The sequence below is a fragment of the Palaemon carinicauda genome, chromosome 19 (genome assembly GCF_036898095.1).
Source record: "Palaemon carinicauda isolate YSFRI2023 chromosome 19, ASM3689809v2, whole genome shotgun sequence".
Taxonomy (NCBI): domain Eukaryota; kingdom Metazoa; phylum Arthropoda; class Malacostraca; order Decapoda; family Palaemonidae; genus Palaemon; species Palaemon carinicauda.
Window position 1 is genome coordinate 53,589,816 of NC_090743.1, and position 20,675 is coordinate 53,610,490.

Genomic DNA, 20,675 nt, shown 5'->3' on the forward strand with positions numbered 1-20,675 from the left:
CGTAGATTTAATATATAGTTAATTCTTTTTATAACTCAGATTTCATATATACATTTATCCATTCATCCATCTATTCACCCCTATTTAGAATATTTAAAGATATATAAGTATATACAGTATAAAATTTTTTTTCATTTATTTACTTTTTTTTCCTTATCAATTAAATTTGATAATTTTATAACTCTCTATATCAAGATTTTATTTCGGGCCAGCCCTGTGAGAGTCAAGCTCGACTCGTTAGGCTGGTAAAACTCCTTTCTTTAATAATAATAAAAATGCACCCAAAATCTCTTCAACCTTATGGCTTTCGGGTGAAACAATTTTTGAAGTCTTAATATAATCAGAATTAATGTGATTCCATTTAAGGTATCATCAATGCCTCCATGGAAATTACCAGAGTTATCATTTTATAAATACTTTATTGGAGTTAACTAGAATATGACTGACTTAAAATCCAGGTCTCCTTTTATGGAACACGTTGTAGAACATAGGGGATCGACTTTTATAGATAGTGATGGCTCCAAATCTGATGCTGGCATTTGATTTGGAGTACATAGTAATGGTTTTAATTGTAGAGGTGCACTTCCTCTTAACAGCTTCCATATTTATTGCCAAACTGTATGGCATACTAACCGCTATTGAGAAAATAGCGTTGGAAAAGAAGGGTAATTTTACAATTTTTAGTGATGCAAGGAGTGTTCTTCAAGCTTTAGAAGTTTTTAATTCTAGTAACCCTTTAGTTTTAAAGATTTTAGAATGGCTTTTTATTATTGTACGGAGGTGTATAATGGTTCGATTTTGTTGGGTTCCAGCACATGTACAGGTGGTGTGTCTGGGAATGAGAAAGCAGATTCATTGGCGAAGAATGCTGCATCCGAGTTGCTATCAAGGAGGTATCCCATTCCCTGTAATGCTCTCCAACCTAACATCAAGAAATTGTTTTGTAATAAATGGCAACAGCACTGGAATAGTCTAGATGGCAATAAAATGAGAGAAGTAACAAATGTCATATCTCCTTGGAGTTATGACGAGACTTTGTCATCTTCGTATTGGTCATACTCGATTGACACAAGAGTTTCTGCTGAAGGGCCAACACCAACCGTATTGCGATGACTGTTTAGTACCTTTAACAGTGCGGCATTTGTTGACCGAGTGCCCTAATTATAATAACTTAAGAAATACATAACTGTTTGAGGCTCGAGGTGAGGATGGCAGGTTCATCCTTAGCAAGATTCTTGGACATGTGTCCTACTATGCGAGCGGTATTTTTGGATTTATTTCAGAAGCAGTTCTTCTGAAAACTATTCAACTTCTATAATGACATTACTTTTATGGTTTTAATTGAATATTCTATTAATTTCTATATAAAATAAATGATATCGGCATCAATGACCTTAGATGTCAGGATGCCTGAAAACTTTAAATCTATCAATCAATCTCTAACATTATTTGTGGATGATCTCTCAATATCACTTGCTAGAGCTAGAATGGCAATGGTCGAGAGAAAAATACAACTCTCTATTGACAAAATTATCCACTGGGCCAATATGAATGGATTTAAGTTCTCGACAAGTAAAACTACTATTGTCCATTTCTGTCGTATCCGGGGAGTAGATCCAGACCCGGATATATACATTAAAGGTCAACGGATCCCATGTGTAAGTGAAGGAAAACTTTTAGGTTTGACATTTGATTGTAGGCTTACATGGGTTTCTCACTTGAAAGTGTTAAAAGCTAAATGTTTTGAGGCTCTGAATATTTTAAAAGTATTGTCCCATACCTCATGGGGGCAGACTGCAATACTATTTCAAATTATACAAGGCCTTGATTTTTTCCAAAATTAGTTATGGATGTGAAATATACTCCTCAGCCACCCCAAGCTGGTTAAATATGTTAGATTCAATACATCATGATGGCATTAGATTGTCCACAGGAGCGTTTAGAACCTCACCTATCCCAAGTGTGCTTGTTGACGCTGAAGAGATACCTTTAGACCTTTACCGAATGTCTTCTATTATTCGGTTTTGGTTTAGTTTGCAAAGGCTCCCTAATTCTTTAGCCTTTCAGAATGCAAGCCTTGTGAGGCACTCAACATACTTTGAGTTGCACCCTGAATCTCCTCAACTTTATGGCTTTCGGGTGAAACAATTATTAAACAGTCTTGATATAACTAGAGTTAAGGTGTTTCCATTCAAGGTATCATCAACCCCTCCATGGAAATTACCAGAGATAACTTTTTGTAAATACTTTATTGGAGTTAAGAAGAATATGACTTAGAATCTAGTTCTCTTTTTATGGAACATGCTGTAGAATATAAGGGATCAACTTCTACATATACTGATGGCTCCAAACCTGATGCTGGCGTTGGATTTGGAGTTCATAGTAATGGTTTTAATTGTAGAGGTGCACTTCCTCTAACAGCTTCAATATTTACTGCCGAACTGTATGGCATACTAACCCCTGTTGAGAGAATAGTGTTGGAAAAGAAGGGTAATTTTACCATTTCTAGTGATGCAAGGAGTGTCCTTCAAGCAGATTTAGAAGTTTTTAATTCTAGTAACCCACTAGTTTTAGAGTTTTAGAATGGCTTTTTATTATTGGACCGAGAGGTTTTGGTTCGATTTTGTTGGGTTCCAGCACATGTACAGTAGGTGTGTCTGGGAATGAGAAGGCAGGTTCACTGGCGAAGAATGCTGCATCCGAGTTGCTGCCCAGAAGGTATCCCATTCCTTGTAATGATTTCCTGCCTAACATCAAGAAATTGTTTTAGAATAAATGGCAACAGCAATGGGAGTCTAGATGGCAATAAAATGAGATTAGTAACAAATGTCACATCTCCTTGGAGGTATAACACGATGCCCTGAAAATGGGAGACGTATCTTTGTTGTCTTCGTATTGGTCATACTTGGTTGACACACGAGTTTCTGCTGAAGGGCCAACACCAACCGTATTGCGACGACTGTTTAGTACTTTTAACAGTGAAGCATTTGTTGACCGAATGCCCCAATTATAATTACTTAAGAAATAAGATATGTTTGAGGCTCGAGGTGAGGATGGCAGGTTCATCCTTGCCAAGATTCTTGGACATGTGTCCCACTATGCGAGCGTCATTTTTAGATTTATTTCAGAAGCAGGTCTTCTGAAAACTAACTTCTATAATGACATTCAATTTTATGGTTTCAATTGAATATTCTTTTATTTTTTATATAAATAAATGATATCGACGTCAATGATCTCAGATGTCAGGATGCCTGAAAACTTTAAATCAATCAATCAATCAATCCAATTGATATGGGAACTTTTAGCCACTCACAAGGTCCAGCAGACTCCATATGAAACGTAGTTATTCGCAAGCTCAAACCTTTGGAGGGAAGGAATCATGATGAGGGTAACAAAATAAATGGAGGATATCTTAATCTGACTTCACATAAACATTAAAGACCTACTTTTACTTTGAGTGGGATTATTTCCTTAGATCAGCCTAACTTTTATTTAATAATCACAGCCAGAAGCAGTTATTTCTAACCTGATTTTATCCATCTATGATTTAATTTTCTTAAGAGAAAGGAATATTAAGACATTGCAGTAAGAGAAAATAGTATCCTTTATTCAAGTGCTCACTGAACTCAGTTTTCATACCGTGTCCAGACATTGATGTCCTATGCAGGTTACTGTTAAAAGGTTAAAGCATCTGTTGGAGTGAACATCCCACATAACCCAATGATGAGGTATTAGTGTGTGTTACGTATCATTGCTTTCATATACTTAACAGAATAGAATTGCATGCATTTCTTGAGAAAATCATAATAAACCCAATATCACATCTAACACCAAAACACCCACATGTAACTAATGAGAATTTCTTGAAGCACTGCCTGTATCACCACCAACAACCAACCACTGTTTTGACAATCATTATTATCAGTGTCCAATTGAATGTCTTTTTTTATTGAATTGCTTCAACGTTGGAAAATCCAAGTTTATATAATTAAAATATATGCAGCAAAGTTGAAGTTACCTTGGATTACTTAAATTTTCAACCATGCACCACTTTTTTAAATGAAATTTACTTGTATCAATATATTATGCTTTAGTCATTATGTTTTTAATAAAGTATCAATCAAATTAAGGAAATTAATTTCTAATTCCTATCACTTTTGCTACTTGCACAGCTGCAGTACATACAGTATATTGAAAAAACAATAATTCTTTAAACAATTATAAAAGTTACCTGTATGTTAATTACTGCCATTAACATGTTAAATTATCTCTTAAACTTGAATACATTTGAAACTAGAACTAGAAATGGCACAATGGTGAAAAAGGGCGATTGGACATTTTCGTTGTGAGCTCACCTTCTGAATACCCAAATGCTGATATAACCTGTGCAAGTACTAGGACTCAATATCTGGACTTCTTCAGCCCTACTGTAAGAGGTAAAACCATAAGAAGGTTAAGACAAACACAGTTAGAAGACAATATATAAAAACAAAGTTTCAAAAGGAAAGCAATCGTTATTGGATACAGATCTATCTGAAAGGTGAAAAGAGAAAGCCTGCTTAACAAGCTAAAATTGACTATAATTACATATACACAAATGCAAGGAAAAACTTAAACAATTTTTTAAAAATAAAATAAAATCTTCAAATGTGGTAGCAACAACATGGCAAACACTGAAGAGAACAACAGTGAGAGTAGAAAACATGGAAAAATACACATAACAGTACAGTATTGATAACTAAAACCATTATACTTCTTCACCTTTAGGCATGATGGTGAAAAGGCAGGAATAACACTTTGTATACAAAGATTTTCAATTATATCACAAAGCCAATGTCCAGCCACCAGTTTGCTAAGTCTCTTGAAAAATGAAGGCACAACTAGGTCCATGACTATTCATGAGATAAATGTATTAACATAAGAAGGCAAGGTTGGGGAGTTATAGCATAAGATGCAAAGATTACGTTTGGTTAAGCATGTGATGGCAAGAATAGGTACCTATTGTTATATCTATACAACATAGATGTGCCTCCAGTTCCTAGGGCCTTACCAACAGCTCCCTTTGCAATTCTCAAGAGCACATAAAAATTATACATACTTCACAATTCTTCGTTAACAACAATCCTTCATACAATTCAAACAATGCCTTCTGGTCATAACAAGTAATGGTACAGATAACACCAAAAACAAACTTGAAATTGAAATATCGCCCCTAGCCCTTTTTTTTCTTTTGCATTCTCCCCAAAACGGATCCTCTCTCTCTCTGACCGCTCCTGATAATCATATAAAATTGTATGCCATTACAATTGAATGAGAAGATTCCAATGAACAAAAATAAATTATAAGCTGCCTCATCTTCATAAATCATGAAAGAAACATAGCTGCCTTGTTCTCCAGTGCATGATCCAATATTGATATATCATAAACATTGATATTAGTAATATACTCCAGAAAAATAAATTAAATTTTTAAAATGATCGTCTGTTTTAGAATGACAAAATTAATCTTTCATCTTAACATTACAGGTAAACAAAATACTAATTAATACGATTAAGATTTTAAATTACATCATACATTTTAAAAGCCACTGGCTTTTTTTTAGGTTAAAACTATTCTAATTCATTGTAAGTAAACAAAGGTTAAAAAGTGTTATACAAAACAGGCTTATAGAATCTCTAATGGCAGGCAAGCTACAGTATTTCTCCATAGTAAAAATGATTGACAAAACTTTTTTCTCTAGTAACCTGACTTGTATTATAACAGTTTTTCTAAGTTGAGATGACCTAAAATTATCTTTTAAATTATTAAAAACTAAAATATACTGAAGTGCTCACTTGAAAATTCATTAATGAAGGATAGACTAAATTCTTCTAGGTAACAAAATTTAAAAACTTAAGTGGACTGAAATAAACGTTGAAGAGTCACTATGGTTTTTTTTTTTTTTTAATAATTGTACTTATGAGCACTAATTCTAAAAAATTTATAAAGTCTTTTAGGAAACCTGTTACAATACTATTTACAATAGAACCACTACAAAGATGGACTATTACCTATATCTTATGCATACGTGGTCCTGCATTATCCTTCATGACCATGCAAATTTTGCAAAAAAAAAATTGCATGAGGAAAATGCTCATGGAAGCTCTTCTCGAGACATTATAGAAACTGCATTACCATCAATTTGATGATAAACCTACATGAATAATCAAACATTTGACATGATGAACAACTACCCCCTACGTAGCACAACTCCAAGTTTCTTAAATGTAAAAATCTGAACAGAAACCTGCTCCACACACAGTAGATTTCCAAGATAAGCCATAAGAAACCTTCAAAACAGATACATATCTTGTACACAACCTCAGTAGTACGCGACCAACAACAAAAGGTCCATAAAATAAAGAAGGAAAGACATGATTGTCTTCAGTATAATGCACTCCTTTGGTTGTGAAAAACTATGCTCACTGATAAAAAGCAAAATTACTTTAATTTTTGAATGATCTTAATCCTCTTCATGTAAGTTCTGATGATTTTTTTTTTTTATTTTGTATGATTAAAAGATCCTGCTCAATTTCCTACTAGAAGGTGATAGACACAGCAAGCCATCATACATTTCCTATAGCACTATCTTAATATTGAAAAAGTCTTTTCCATTCAGTCAGCACAAAATTGACAGCTTCTATCTCCCTGAATTTTAAGGCATTTTTATTGTCCATGTAAGGTAAGTACAGTAAACCCTCAATTTATCAAATTTCTTTATGCAAATTCATTATCAGGGTAGTATTTGCCAAGCCACTTTTTTAGACATGATAGAATTTGCTGATAAATCTCTTTGAGCTAAATGAGAAAAGTAAAGTACCATTATGTTACGTTAGAAATTAAATGTATTTACTATCAGCTGTGGGGGTTTCTTGAATGCTAGAGTGTAGTTTATACTTTTTCTAGCTGATCAGCAGAACAGAATGTTTCTGTCAGTTGAGACACTAGTGTTGATGCACGCAACACAACAGCAAGTTTACCTTCAACCATGAGCATAACTTGTCACTTCCTCCTGAAAAGTCTACTAAATTCACGCTTCAGAAATGTCAGCACACTGCATAGCATTTGTCCCATGGCATACCCCTTCTCCCAAGTAACAGTGCTTGCAAGCTTTTAATTCTTAAAAACACACATACACGGCTATACACAAACACGAGTACAGCTATGCTATGGTTTTGCCAAACTAATTTCAACTTCTATATCCAAGTATTGATAAAGGAAAATATAGTGGAACAGTTTACAACTTGACACAACAGTATGTAAAACTTCTATACTTGATGCAATATATTCCACACGAGGATTATGATTATTAAATGTATATTAGGGTTTGCAAGGTACAAAATTTGTAAGTACTAATAAGTACATAAATTTGTTTTGCATCCAGACTATAAATTTCTAAAATAAAATAATTGCCATTTCCAAGTTCTAAAATATTAATTCCTTTGTCCTGATATTTACAAAAAAATACCAAAGACAAAATACTGTAATTTCTTTTTTTTTAAATTAAATCTTTAAAGCATTTTAAAAGGTTAAATCTTCAAATACTGCTAAAAAGGATTCAAATAAAATTTATATATATCAGTAGTCATCGTTTTCTGAATAGGAGTGATTTTACCAACTATCTTGCTATAACCTAAAGGGTTTGTTCTTTTCAATAAAAACGTATCATGTAGTATTTGGGACTTAGGAAAATTTTTCTAAATTATATTAAGAGAAATAGTTGGAGAAAAAAAATTCCAGGGAGGTTGTTCCTAATTTGTTTGCAAAGCCCATGAAAATACCAAATAGCTAAGTAGTAAAAAAGTTGATGGAAAGAATGATCTGTATAAAGGTAGTTAGAAATCCTGTGTGTTAATGCTCCATAGTGTGTCAAATGATAAACTTATTTTATGGCTTAACAGCTGGTGCCATGAATATAAAATCTTGGTATGTTTAGCAAGAATAATCTTAAACTATAGATTAACAGTTGTCACCACTAGGAAAAGATCTTAAAAACATGGCTTTTCAGCTGCTGCCGTAATGATAAGATTTTAAAATGAGTGAAAGTGCTGACTACATGTAATTTGCTGAAGAGGTGAAGGCTTTTTTCCTATCATTATATTCATAGGAGATTTAGCACAGTGTATATATATTTTCTGATCTAAGAGGACTATACTGTATAAATACAATGCTAGATCTCCGTAAATACTGAATTAAACCCTGTGTAAATACCTTGCCTGACCTCCAGAAATAATTTGCATTAAACCTGTAATAAGAGACAAAGATGATATATTTACAAAAAAATTTCACCACCACAGCAAATAAGCTAAGTGCACAATCAACATATAAGTGCTCACAACTACACTGCAATAACCTGTGTTGCATGCTAACTATATGCCACAAATTATGCATCAAAGCATACAATAAAGTGTACAAGCATTCACTGAACTACTGTAGATAAAAACGTTTTACATCTGCAGTAATGGTGAGACATTCTATCAATGCATTACTCAACATCATACACACCACATGCATCCAGGAAAACACAGAACAGAATAAGTTGTTGTGCATGGAAAAAGGGTCATGTCAATGGTGCCTCAAACACATGTGCATTATTAGCATATATCAGATGCCTACGCAGTGCCATATTTACAAAAAAACAAAAAAAAAAACAACTACAAAGTATGCAATTCCATAACACTTTACTGGGAGGTAACAGCACACCAAGTACCTTAAAATATACTGATTTCTACCTGTTGCTTGAAAGTGCTATAAACATCAATGAAATTTACTTTTGTGGTGTAAGATTTACTAGGTTCACATTTGTCTAAATATCTATAAGTATTAGGAATTTTCCTCATAATAGTTCAAGAACCGAGACATGGATTTCCACTGTATAATGACAATTTAATTTTACATGTTAACAAAATGTAATCCCTTAGGGCATTCCATTTGAATGCAGGATGTAAACTTTACAAAATCAAAATGTATATTTCAAGGGAATTTAAATCTGGAACACAATACAGTAAGAATATCAGTACAAAATTATTTTCTTTTATGTTAATTAATCTACAAGGCAAGGTATGCAAAAAATCAATTGTCCAAAACATTGCTCTCAAATCTTATTACATGTTTAAGCTATATTACCTTTATCTTGGTTTAACAAATTCATGAAGCACGAGTCATGTGTGTTGACTCGAGAGCACTGTAACATATATGAAACAAAATTTTCAAATCTATCTATCCCCTATGGACACTAGAGTGAAAAAAGCAAACCCCCTAAGTGATAATTACCTTTACAACACTAGGTTTTCACAAGGCCTTATATAGGTAAGAAAATAATACTGAAATAACTGCTGACGTAAATATAATATTGTCAAATCATAAAAAACAGAATCTGATCAGCCTAAAAATAAACCTTCATCTTCATTCAGTCACATAAAGCAGAAAATACAGTAGTTTTCCTAATCTTTCCTGAGACTGACCATTCGGCCATGCCTGGTTTTATTTTGAAATCATTAAGCTCAAACTATTCTCAATTACTATTATTAATTTTTAACTTTCTTTTACATCATTATGATCACAATATTCACTTAGCATAATGAAAGTCCAGGCTGGATAAAATTCTTCTTAAATTCTAGGGATTCTTGTTAACTTATTCTGAATATTAAACCCCATGGACAGTATCGTACAAGATAGTCATAGAAAAGGAACAATGATGAAAATTAACTGTGTAATGCAAGTGAAAAATAAACAAGAATTTAATTAGTGATTTAACTCTAGTAAAGAAGCTATTAACATAATAAATAAATATATCCTACATAACTTCATACATTTGTTATGGCATATGCCTCTTGGATATTGGATACACCAACCTCCTTGGTGTAGAAATTAAATGTATAATAAGGCCACCTGCATTCACTAATTTAATGTTTACATAAAAAGTATTAAATTTCCTATTAATGAAATATTCAACAAAAGGACAATACAATATTGTTCACAGAATATGTCCCTGTAACAAATTTTCTTTGCTTACACCCTTTAACATGCTATAGATGTGTTATCCAATCTAATTTGTTTATCTCACTGTTATCAAATTTTTATCGATCTCCAATTATCACCTCTTCATTTAAAAAAAAAAAACTCCTTTACACAAAACCTATGATGTTCCAGCAAAAAGACGTAGTAGTTTCTTTGAAATGAAATTATTTGTTAAAATTCCTCTCTCAAGATCACAGACCTGAGGGATTTTGTCTAAATACCTTTAGGACCAACAAGATGCATCCATGAATGCCCTTTTCACTGCCCAGTTATTCATGGGAGCTAGAAACCTATACTTGAAAGAGTATGGAGTAAATTTTACCTTTCTGTAAAATATATAATGGATACAATACCTTATGGAAAAGTAAGCAAGATTAACTTGAACTCTGCTGCTGTTTCTACTGAAAATGTTGACACTTGAAGCAAAAAACAGTATTGTACTGATACTGTGGTGTGACCAGTTAAAAAGATTTCTTTTCAATGCTTAATACAGCGAAAAATGAGTTGGACGTACTAGTATTCTAAAAATAAAAAAAAACTTCATTCCAGTGGCAATTTAAATTTCCGAATACACAACGTGGATACATAAAAAAACATTTTGGTTTCTTTATAAACCATTGTCTAACTGCACATATTGCATTAATAACCTAAATACTCCACACACAAGAAAAGACTTATTTTCCAGTTGCCTTCATAGTTTCAAATTGCTGCAAAATACTTGGGCAGTAAAACTTGCCTTAAAAACTATAGCAACCAATAGGATGGTTTATTGTCAATTGACGGATCTCTGAATAGTACATCAACTGTTGACTATCTTGCATGTGAAGGGAATACTGATCAATGTGCTATATATTATTTAGGCTTGGTATAGGCCAATAGGGGATGAATACTTTGAATACAGAAATTATTCAATGTTGACCGAAAAAACGTAGATAAACTAAACTTGAAAGTATTTATAGTTTTGGCAATCTTCAGAATTCTTTTGAATGTAGACTACAGCAAAGAGTGGGCCTATAAAATCAGTAAAATGAATGCTTCATAATTATCAATATGCCGAGTAAATAATTTACTACGACACACCAAGCAATACATTTACATTTTAGTAATATACTTATTCTGTAATATATAAGGAAATGTGTATAATACATACAAATACATCACCCATGCTCAGTAAATGCTGGACAGGAGTTAAAATGTATTAAATGATAAGAAGGCTACATAAGGCAAAGGAATTACAGTACCATGATATGTCATAGATAAACTTTGGGTTATCTTTAAATGTATTAAAAGGGATGGCATGGGAATATTCAAAGAATAAAGTGGGATGGAGAGGGAATTGAAAGAGGAATAGTTTCCCTTTACAAAAAGCACAATCTTATATTTAAAAAAAAAGGCGTCGATTACATACACATAAATAAGGCAATCATTACTGAATGATAAAATGAATCTAGGCAGCTCATAATGTTTGATGTTCCAGGAAAAGTAGATACTGCCTCCTATTATCCCGCTAGCTGCTTTGGAATTTGAGAGACCCACAAGGTACCATTACTGATGCACCATACATTTCACCACCATCATGCACAGCACTAATTACTAGGAAAATCAACACCAAATTTCTAAGCTTCCGTAAGTATTCCTATAATATACCAAAAGTTACCTATCATGATACATAGAATGCATTAAGATTTCTTCAACTAATGTTTGGCCTGAAAAACAGGAATTGTCTCATAAAATATACAGTACGGATACAAAGTAATGGTTGAATTATAAGGACGCAATCTTATATTTTAACTGGACAACATTATGAACCCTGTTAGACTTTCCTTTCACTGATTACTACCTTCGATAAAAAGTTCATAACTTCAATTCATTCTTCTAACAAACGGCTGATGATAAGATGGTATTAAAATAATTATTCAAAAATTACTTAAAACCTTGTAATGATGACAAAACTACAAGATTGAAGATACAGTACCATAATCCAATTTTTCCCAATACTCTGGAGTATGACATGCTGATACCAGTTTATGTAAGATGTTTATACTAAACTGTATTACACAATGATAAAGGTATGTTGTTCATCAAAATTTTCCATAAAAAAATTTCGTCAATGCAAAACGACTACTACAGTTTCAAAGAAAACAAATTATTCTATATAATTTTTGTTTAAAAAAATACCCTAGCTAAAGAATTATATTCTTTTGTCAAGCCTTTGCACATCATATATCTTATCTTAATATTTGAGAACCTCTATATTCTTTTCAACCAACTAAAGTAAAATGAATGACTACATAATTGTACAACTCAGTATATACATCATATTTTTTAATGGCAAAGATCAGTATCCCAAAACAGTACTTGGACATTTTCCTCTTCAAAGTACCCAACTAACAGTCATATAAACCCTAAAGATAAACTTTCATTGAAATAACAACAGTTGACTATAGCCAATCAAGATATTTGTAATTTCAAAAAATTACATGTACAGTAAAATGTATTGAAAGGGGCTTTAAATTATTATGCATGTTTTATTCTTTACATTTAATATTCAACGCAGTTCTGTCCTATACCAGATATACAGTAAATGACCCTAATCATACGTAACGGAACATAACATGCTGATACCAGTTCATGTAAGATGATAATATTAAACTGTACTATACAATGATAAATGTAACAAGTAAATAATGAATTAGAGAAGGCAACTTATTAAGAAATTTGATATGAAAAAAACAATTACTCTATCTAAAAAAAACCTTATTACATGAGTTCTAAATGCAACGAAGGGCCTATGTGTTTATGAAAATAATATGCTTTTCATGGGGATTTCTCTTGAACCTTGCATATTGAATTAGCAGTCATATTAGAAATGAAATAAATTTTTTTTATGAATACCACAAGTTGCATAAAAAAACTACCGTTGATTAAAACTTAAAAATGGTTCAATATTTCCCGATATAAGTGGAGTGTTCCAGTTAGTTACTAAAAAACCAACTCAAATTTAAAATGATAAAATTACTTGTGTACAGGTCGGGTTAAATAATAAAAAAAAAAAATTAACAGGGTAATTATCTAACTTTTCAAATGATCTACTGCCTTAAAAATATTATGACAGTTATTATGTTTACCAGACCACTGAAATAGCTCCAATTCTCTGCACCGTGGTTCTTTGATATTTGGTCTATATTTTGAAGCTTCCTTTTTCTACTAATAAAATATGGATTGAAATGATATACAATTTCATATAAATTTATAAGAATCTAATAACATCCTATCTTATAATTCCCTAGGAATCACATTTCTTTTGATTGTGCAATAAGACATTAGTAACCTAATGGGATTATCAGGCCGACTCCTACCTTAACCAACTCGTATATACAACAACTATGATGATGGTAAAGTTAGGCTGAACCAAAAGGCCATGTTTGAAGGGGTAGGGGTTTGGGTTTCCAAATTTAGCATAGTGAAGGGAAATGTTTACGACTACATTAATAAAATCTTTAAATGACTATCCTGCCACAATCTGCTAATATCCAAAACCTGTAATTTGGTCTGGCATCAGCAAAATATAACCCAATAAAGTTAGGCAGCAACATTTTATTTCTTCCTCTTGTTTTCTAACAAGTATATTTCACTGGTTTTCCAAGACTTATCACAAAGTAGTACAGTCATTTGAATCTAAAAATCTATAAGGACTTCTCAACTCACTAGGAAAACTAATAGCACACAAAAGGACAATACAGTACAGTATTGCTATAAAATTGGAACTATGTCTTTCATGTTCTTTAATGTTTTTATCCCTCTATTATCCCAATGTTAGGCTTATTTATTTCAAGGATGGCTAAGATAACCTGAATAAATTTCCAGGGTTTGGCAATATTATGAAAGAACAAACCAAGCAGAGGCATCTTTGCTTCAAACTTCAGTAATCTAACAATGGTATGGTTTAGGAACTTATGAAACTAACGTCTCCTGAAAGGAGGCAAGTCAAATAAAAATGCGACCTGCAACTCATGGTAGGTTCTGGATAGGGAGGCAAGACAAGAAAAAGTCAGTGTGTTTATATGGTGAGTCTTAAAAGGTACAAAGCTGTTACTGAATAGAAAAAATTCATCCCATTGTTATGACAAGAGTGGGATTAATCTAGCATATGTACCATATTAGTCACTTATTGTATTTGTAACATACTATATATATATATATATATATATATATATATATATATATATATATATATATATATATATATATATATATATATATATATATATATATATATATATATACATATATATATATATATATATATATATATATATATATATATTATATATATATATATATATATATATATATATATATATATATATATTTATATATATATATATATATATATATTTATATATATATATATATATATATATATATATATATATATATATATATATATATATACACATATATAAACATATATATATATATATATATATATATATATATGTATATATATATATATATATATATATATATATATATATATATATATATATATATATATATATATATAACACCTGATTAAGTGTTAGGTATTCAAGTCATAGATGGTATTCATGACATTATGAAGAATATTGATCAGCAAGATTAAAAATACAAAAAGGTATAAGCTGCCTTGTAAGAGAGCCAGTTATTTTCAATTTCATGGCTTTGAACAGCTGTATTTTTCACAACTGAAAAGTAATACTATACTTTAGAATTTTCTTTTTAGAAAATCTTAATGACCTTTCACAATTGGAAGCAAAGTCAAAGTTGCCCCTTTCACAGAATCATATTCATAACGTCGTTAGACATCTCAAGCGTCAGCCATATGATTTTCTACATTTGCATCTACCTGTGCGGACGGCTTCCCTTGTGTGCGTAAATTGGCCTTCGCATTAGCTATGTCGATTTGATTAAACAATCTTGGTTTTGAAAACAGTTCCATACTACCAGATTTCTTTTGATCACCCGATCCTAAAGACTTCGAACGGATCGGGGGTTCTGGCTTACGTCAGGAGGTTAAAGACTGCTGATGTACTTTCGCTGATAAAAATGTATGCAGGATGAAGACAAAGGGCTTTGGGTTGGTCTTCAAATCAAGCTCCTGTAAAGAAATACTCAGTGTTAGACAGTAATTTTGGGAGGAAAAAAGTACATTTGATATAACACAAATACTGTACAAACCAACTGAATTTGATCATTTCCACATGAAATAGTATCTAAAAGGGTGACTGGTGCCTGGCAAACCTACAGCCATATGTATATGTTCTTTTATGAGATAGACAGGAATTGGAAGAGCTGAAAGGCAATGGATGAAAAGTATGAATCACAAAACAGAGACTGCATCAATGAAGATTACAAATTTGACTGTTATTATTGAAGTCAAGGCTTCACTGAAACATGGCAAAGATGAGGCAACAATACAATAATTGTAGTCTGACCCTGCCAAACCTGTTTGAGAGTTTACTTGAAGTTTTCCAAATTTCTTTTACCCTTTATGAAGTAAACAAATAAATATACAAAACCTATAATAGAGGTCTCATAACTTTCTGGTATCTTTAATAATCCATACCTTCAAACCTTAGCTATGATATCCTTGCAAAGCTCAATCAAATCTCCACAATGGTACACTCTACTATATTCATAAGGAGTTTTCATCTAACTACTGAAAAAGGAGTCTTTCCTTATATTCACATGATTTATAATATCAACAAATAGTTCAATCATATTTACATCAATAATACATCAATAATATAGGCCGCTATTTTAATAATATTGGCCAAAAGAGTTGGTTCTCAATTATTCCTTTATGATGATATCTTATCTAAAGTACTGCAGGTCCTTAAAAATTTTATAGCTGGGTAAAATAAATTGGTGAAGATTCAGACATTTTCAGTGAGGATGTATTTCAAATACTGTACTCCATATTTTCGCAATAGAGGGATATATGACAAATTTGGAAATAATGTGCATTTTTCCGAACTATACAAACCTGAAGCCCTTTACAGAGGATATTTTTTTTGCGATAGGTGAAACTAGCTGTTAGGCTTTTTACGCAAGGTATAAGTACCCTTCGCTGGTTAGCGGAGGGTGGAGATAGACCAACCACTTTGCTCACACCCGCACTAGTAACAGAACATCCCTTAGCAATTGCAGCAGGACTTCGTGGGGGAAGGTGATGGCAGGACCAGTATGAGTAAAGAGCTCCAGGTTAGTATAGTTAGGAAAATTAAGAATTATTTCCAGATTTGCAATATGTTCTAACACTATATACAAACCATTATGCTCTTTACAGTGGAGATTAGAAATGTGCCAATAGTATCGGTATCGGTAGTAACAGCCTTTTTTGTGAGTATCAGTATTGGTATCGACCACTGTCATGACACCAGTATTGGTATCGGCCTTCACCATTAGTATCTGGTATTGGCCAATAAAGAAAAAATAAGCTTAAATTGCCAATACTGGCATTTTGGGTTGTTCGAACATCAAAGATTTCCTTGTGTTCAGATTAAACATGTTTCCACCAACTAAGACACCGCATGGCAAAACAACGAGGCTGAAGTAGACAGAGTATAGTGATGTGAAATAGTCTTGCAATTTTTTTTTCTTTTTCTTAATTATTACATTTTGGAATAATTCCGTATAATCTTATTCTTCTAATGTATATATATGAATAAAACTTTTGTAAAAGTAGTATAATTTCACATCAAGGCTACAAAATTTTTCATACTGATGATTTCAGTTTTGCACCTGTGCTAGTTGTGTAACAGTTTAGTATTACAGTACTGTACTGGTGATTCTTTGTACAATCCCTACAAGAATTTCAGTATACAATCTAAATTTCTATGTCACTCCCACCTATACCTAAACATTAACTAGAAGACAAAGGGTGATATGTGGAATATAACACTATTAGGCAAAAATCCACAGAGATTTAGCGGAAACTAAAACCTATCATATATATTTTTTTCAGTAAAAGCTACCATTGTAGTTCCTCACACTTAAGACTAAATTCTAAAAAAGCAAATAATTCATATAACTATTTATGAAAAGCTATTTTTTTTAGGTTTAGTGATCTGGTTGGACTAATGTGATATTCAGTAATAAAAAAGAAAAAATCCTTTAAGGGAAGGCATTAGATTTATGATAAGACTGTCACTGCCATGGACATAGCCATCGTTTAACATGTATATAATAAAACTAAAAAATTTAAAACTGTTTTATGTCAAATAGATACCACACAGTTCTTGGTCCGTACGGTTAACTGAATAGGCCTAATGATGTCTAACACACTGCATTGCACACACTGAAGAGGGAAAAGTCAAGTCATCAAATCAATATTATACTGTTATTGTGATCATTTGAAAGAATTTCTAAAGTATCGGCTAGTACAGATATCAGTTATTTCTCAGGTATTGGTATCGGTCTACAAAAATTGGTCATCGGCATCGGCCTCCGAAGTGGTATCGGCACATCTCTAGTGGAGACTCTCCCTTAGGTGAGTGGACATCGAAAAATCAACTAACTGATGACCGACGCACGGTGTTACTGTGTGCTTCACGTGAGCTTTTAAGACACCCTGTCACCTTGTTAACCCTGAGAGTTAACAGCCAGGGAAATCTGTGCTGGGGTGTAAGAATTTAGCAGTGTGATTGACTACGTAAGCATAAATTTGGAGCTAAACTCCACACTTAATCGTAGGTCTATCCTGCTTTCTTTAAAGTTAGCAAAATGTCCTGCTTTATTACAATTTTGTGAGGTTTGTCCCACTTTTTAGTGCTACAAAAACAAAAAACTGTCCCCATTTTAGTGGAGTAGTGCTGATATATTATTTAATTTTGCCATTTCACTACCTATTAACTTCTATCATCTTCTCCAACTGCTACCATAAATAAAATTGAAATAAAGATTATAGACTGTAGTGAATAAAGTATGGCCTTTTGCCGCTGCTGATGTCGGCAGAATAATGGGCCGAAAAAGTCACTGAAGATACGATGGTAGTGTGTATGTATGTATGTATATATATTTATATATGCATATTTTTATATATAAATATATTTATATATATTATACACACACATATATATATATATATATATAGATACATATATATATATATATATATATATATATATATATATATATATCTTATTTATAATCGAATCAGCCATCTTAAATCAATCAAACACAATGATCTTATCCGGAGGCCAATGAAAAGCTGATACAGTGGACAACGCTCTTCTCAACCCGATCATAAAGATGATAATCTACGGAGACCAACCACCAGATATGATTCAGAGGTCAGGACATCCTCCGAGCGGCTGAACAATATGAAGATGCACCTGTATGTAATGAAATTTGGCTAATCCTTTCAGCACTTAAAACAACCTTAGAACAATTGGAAACACCCTTTTGCTTTACTATATAAAACATCACTTACTACTTTATTCCTCCTTTTTACTTTATACCCTCAAGAGGGCCAATGTGTATTAGTCGAAATATAGTGACTTATTTACATTTCCTTTGTTTCTTTTATGGGCCTTTTTGAAGAAACATGTTAAACTGTTCAATTACAGTTATAAGTAAGACATATTAGCCCATCATGGAATCCCTTCACTTTTCCCATATCTTCAGTTGGAATGCTAATATCAAGCATGAATTCAGACGCTATGAACGACTAGTGCACAGACTTCACGGGAGGAAAATCCAGATATGGTTACTTGCAGAGTGTCTGCAGGAACAAGTTATACCAAAAATGTATGGCTTCACACGCTGGACGTCAACATCGGACTCCTTTCCTAATTCCTCCTGGACATTTCTGGAAGAAGGAATTGAGTCAGGAAATCAAGAAATCTACATAACCCGGAGGAATACAAACGAATTTGGGGTCTCTCTTTGTCTGCTGTGGCAAAGATCTTTCCTCATACGTACTGACTGGTGCTGTTAATAGTAATGTGACTCACTCCGAGAAATTACATAATAAATTAGAGAGACTCATACGAAATAGTACTAGGAACAATTTAGGATTAGAAAATAACGTTTTGAATTTATCGAACCGTCCACTCACAGCAAACAGCTATGAATCTAGGTATCTCTTTTGCTATGAAACCCAGACGGAAAAGTCACTTTGATTATGTGGTGGCCTTTGATGAACATTTCTCTAAAAATAATTTTGAACAAGAAATTTGTCTGAAAGGAATTTTATCGAATGCATTAGAACAACATAATAGTAAAAATCCGCTTCTTAGAAGTTTTCATAAAGCAATTTTTTCATTATGCAAAACTGATAATATCATTATCACCAAATCGGATAAAGACGGCAAAATAGTTATTCTCGATAAAGAGGAATATGTCAGCAAAGTTCAACAGCTCTTAGACAATGACAATACGTATGAAAAACTAACGAAAGACCCCCGTAACTCTATTGCTTCGGAATTTTTCAAATCAGTAAGAAAAATCGGAAACAATAAAGACATAGAGGTCTTGGAAAAGTTCAAAGTTATGAACCCTTCATTGACATATTTCTAGGGGCTCCCAAAAACTCACAAGGACAGTATTCCCTTGCACACAATTGTCTTATGCAAAGGGTCATTTATGTATAATATATCAAAATGGTTAGCAGACTTGCTGTCTCCCTTTCTAGGGAGTTTTTCTTCCACTCATATCAAGTATGCTGAAGACTTTATCCAGGAATTCAGCAGATTAAATACTGTACAGTGTCTTGGGTTGGTTGCAAGTGAGACTACTCATAATTTACCATGATCCCCAGATCTCGGCAAAATGCCGTTTTTTTTTTGTCCAGGTGGACACTAGGGTTAAGATCAGCTTGAACACATGAGGTTCTGTGGACAGGCAAAAAAACAGCATCTTGAATTGGTATATTTTTGCTCCCAACGTGAAGCTTAGGTACTTCCTTGAGGATGGACAAATGGGCATCTTGAAATACGCATCCCTGAGGTCTAACGCTATCATGAAGTCCTCTGGTCTGACGGCCTGTCTGGCCGTCTGTGGCGTCACCATCTTGAAGGAAGTCTGATAAACGAACTCATTCAAGGTCGAGAGATCGATAACTGATCTTCAGCCTACTGTAGAAGCCTGGGGATCTATCCACAACCTCTTGGAGAGCCTTCTTCTTTAGCATGGTCTGGACCTCGGCCCAAAGGACCTGTTCCTTCACGGAACCCTCTCGTAGGACTCTTGACATCGTCCGATGGAGAGTCGGCTCCGTGAAGCATCCACCATCCACCTCTGCCATCTGCTCATCAGGCACCCCCGTATCGGTGGACTGGTTGGGGGGAACGCCTCCCCTAGCAGGTTTATCCTCGTCTATTTCTTCTACCTCCTTGAGCCCCTAGGTCAAAGGGGCTGTCCGGTGGCTCGAGTCTGTACTGCCGGCTTTGTCTGGGAGGTATTCTTCGGACCATGGGCCTTAGCTGGAGAAGATCATCCAATGGGGTGTTATGTAACCTCATCACTTCCCTCTTTGGTACCTGCCTCTGGAATTTTGAGACTACTGCATCGCAGCACTTCAAACTCAGTTGACTATGTTCTCAGCTAGGAACTCAGAGTCCTAGCCACCC

At 33.2% G+C, this 20,675-nt stretch overlaps 1 protein-coding gene across 2 annotated transcripts in view; it reads right to left on the reverse strand.

Annotated features, from left to right (window-relative positions):
• Positions 1 to 14,633: 14,633 nt before the first annotated feature.
• Syn1 (Syntrophin-like 1) overlaps positions 14,634 to 20,675 on the reverse strand; it is a 181,084-nt gene continuing 175,042 nt past the window's right edge. For both annotated transcript variants that reach the window (XM_068393584.1, XM_068393583.1), the window contains exon 9: positions 14,634 to 15,199. In XM_068393584.1, the coding sequence (XP_068249685.1) occupies positions 15,107 to 15,199 (93 nt within the window). In that variant the 3' untranslated portion in view covers positions 14,634 to 15,106. The remainder of the gene's footprint in view (positions 15,200 to 20,675) is intronic.